At 42.7% G+C, this 1,330-nt stretch overlaps 1 protein-coding gene across 1 annotated transcript; it reads left to right on the top strand.

Annotated features, from left to right (window-relative positions):
• Positions 1–213: 213 nt before the first annotated feature.
• SARC_15944 (hypothetical protein) lies at positions 214–1,057 on the top strand (the record flags this gene model as incomplete). The annotated part of the gene is made up of 3 exons (XM_014289942.1): positions 214–393; positions 745–882; positions 1,047–1,057. Coding segments are annotated over 3 exons (329 nt in total), but the record flags the coding sequence as incomplete, so codon positions are not given.
• Between the last annotated feature and the right edge of the window lie 273 nt (positions 1,058–1,330).

A 1,330-nucleotide genomic window follows, 5' to 3' on the forward strand; every position in this document is an offset into this window, starting at 1 on the left:
AGTGGAATCTGAATATGCACACACACACTTACACTCACCTACACACACACTCGTCTTAAAACCAGCACTCTGAGTGGAATCTGAATATGCACACACACACTTCCACTCACCTACATACACCCGTATACAGATAACCTTAGAACCAGCACTCTGGGTGGAATCTGAATATGCACACACACACTTACACTCACCTACACACACACCCGTACACAGATAACCTTAAAACCAGCACCTTGGGTGGGGCCGAAAATCCAGGACGGGGTGCACCCAATCACCGCAAAGGCCGAGGACACAGGCGGTCTACCAGCATGACGAGTGGACAGGTGTCTAAACTAGACCTCGATTACTTTGACCTGGGCACAGGCAGCGCCGATCTATTGGCAAAAGCTCTCGGTGAGTTTGCTAGAAAGTCTGCTGTGTGTAGGTATATGTAGATATATGTTGGTACATGTAGGTATGTTCTGAGTTAAACTGTAGGAAAGAAGAGGTGTACGGTTATGGTTTGACTAGATGAAATAAAGGATCTCCCTTATGCATGGTTAGGTAGTGATGCCTGTGTAGCTATCAGATATGAATCACGCATACACATGCCAGCTCGTTCCTAAAAAAGCAAGATTCAGCCTCCCAGCTACCGAAAAGGCATATATATATATATTGTGTGCAAACTACACACATTCATATCAAACTACGCACAGAGTTACTATGCTTCAAATTAACACTGCATTCAATGCGATAACGGTACAGGCATGGTCGTAAAAGATCACAACGTCACACACAACACAATCAGTGGCGTCTCCATCTCTGCGTTGGGAGGGAAATTTAACGCAAACAGCAGTTGTGATCTCGACGAAGCCGCAAATAGACCTTACAGCCGCAGCGAAGGTATGCCAGATGGGTATATATATATATATATATATATATATGCGATACACATGTACGTATTTCCTATGACGCTATGTTTTGTAATAGTGTCTTCAGCATACGGCTGGCGTATTCTACACACATATTCTCGACTACGTATGTATACAACAATGTGTATGATTCAGGGGCTACATAGTTATGTTAAAACAATCTCTAGAGACACAGTGAACTTCTACGTTGCATGTCCGCTGCTTGCAGTAATTTTAGCTATGTGGCGCTCGACATGCCTATACATGTTGCAGGTAAACTCTGGAGATACATATTTACGTATGTGTGTACGTATACTGATTTTATATATATACGTATGTGTGTACGTATACTGGAGATATATATTTACATATGTGTGTACGTATACTGGTGATGTATATTTGCGTATGTGTGTTCGTATGTACTTATGGGTGTCCGCAGG

Source organism: Sphaeroforma arctica (genome assembly GCF_001186125.1).
Source record: "Sphaeroforma arctica JP610 unplaced genomic scaffold supercont1.7038, whole genome shotgun sequence".
NCBI classification, from domain to species: Eukaryota; class Ichthyosporea; order Ichthyophonida; genus Sphaeroforma; species Sphaeroforma arctica.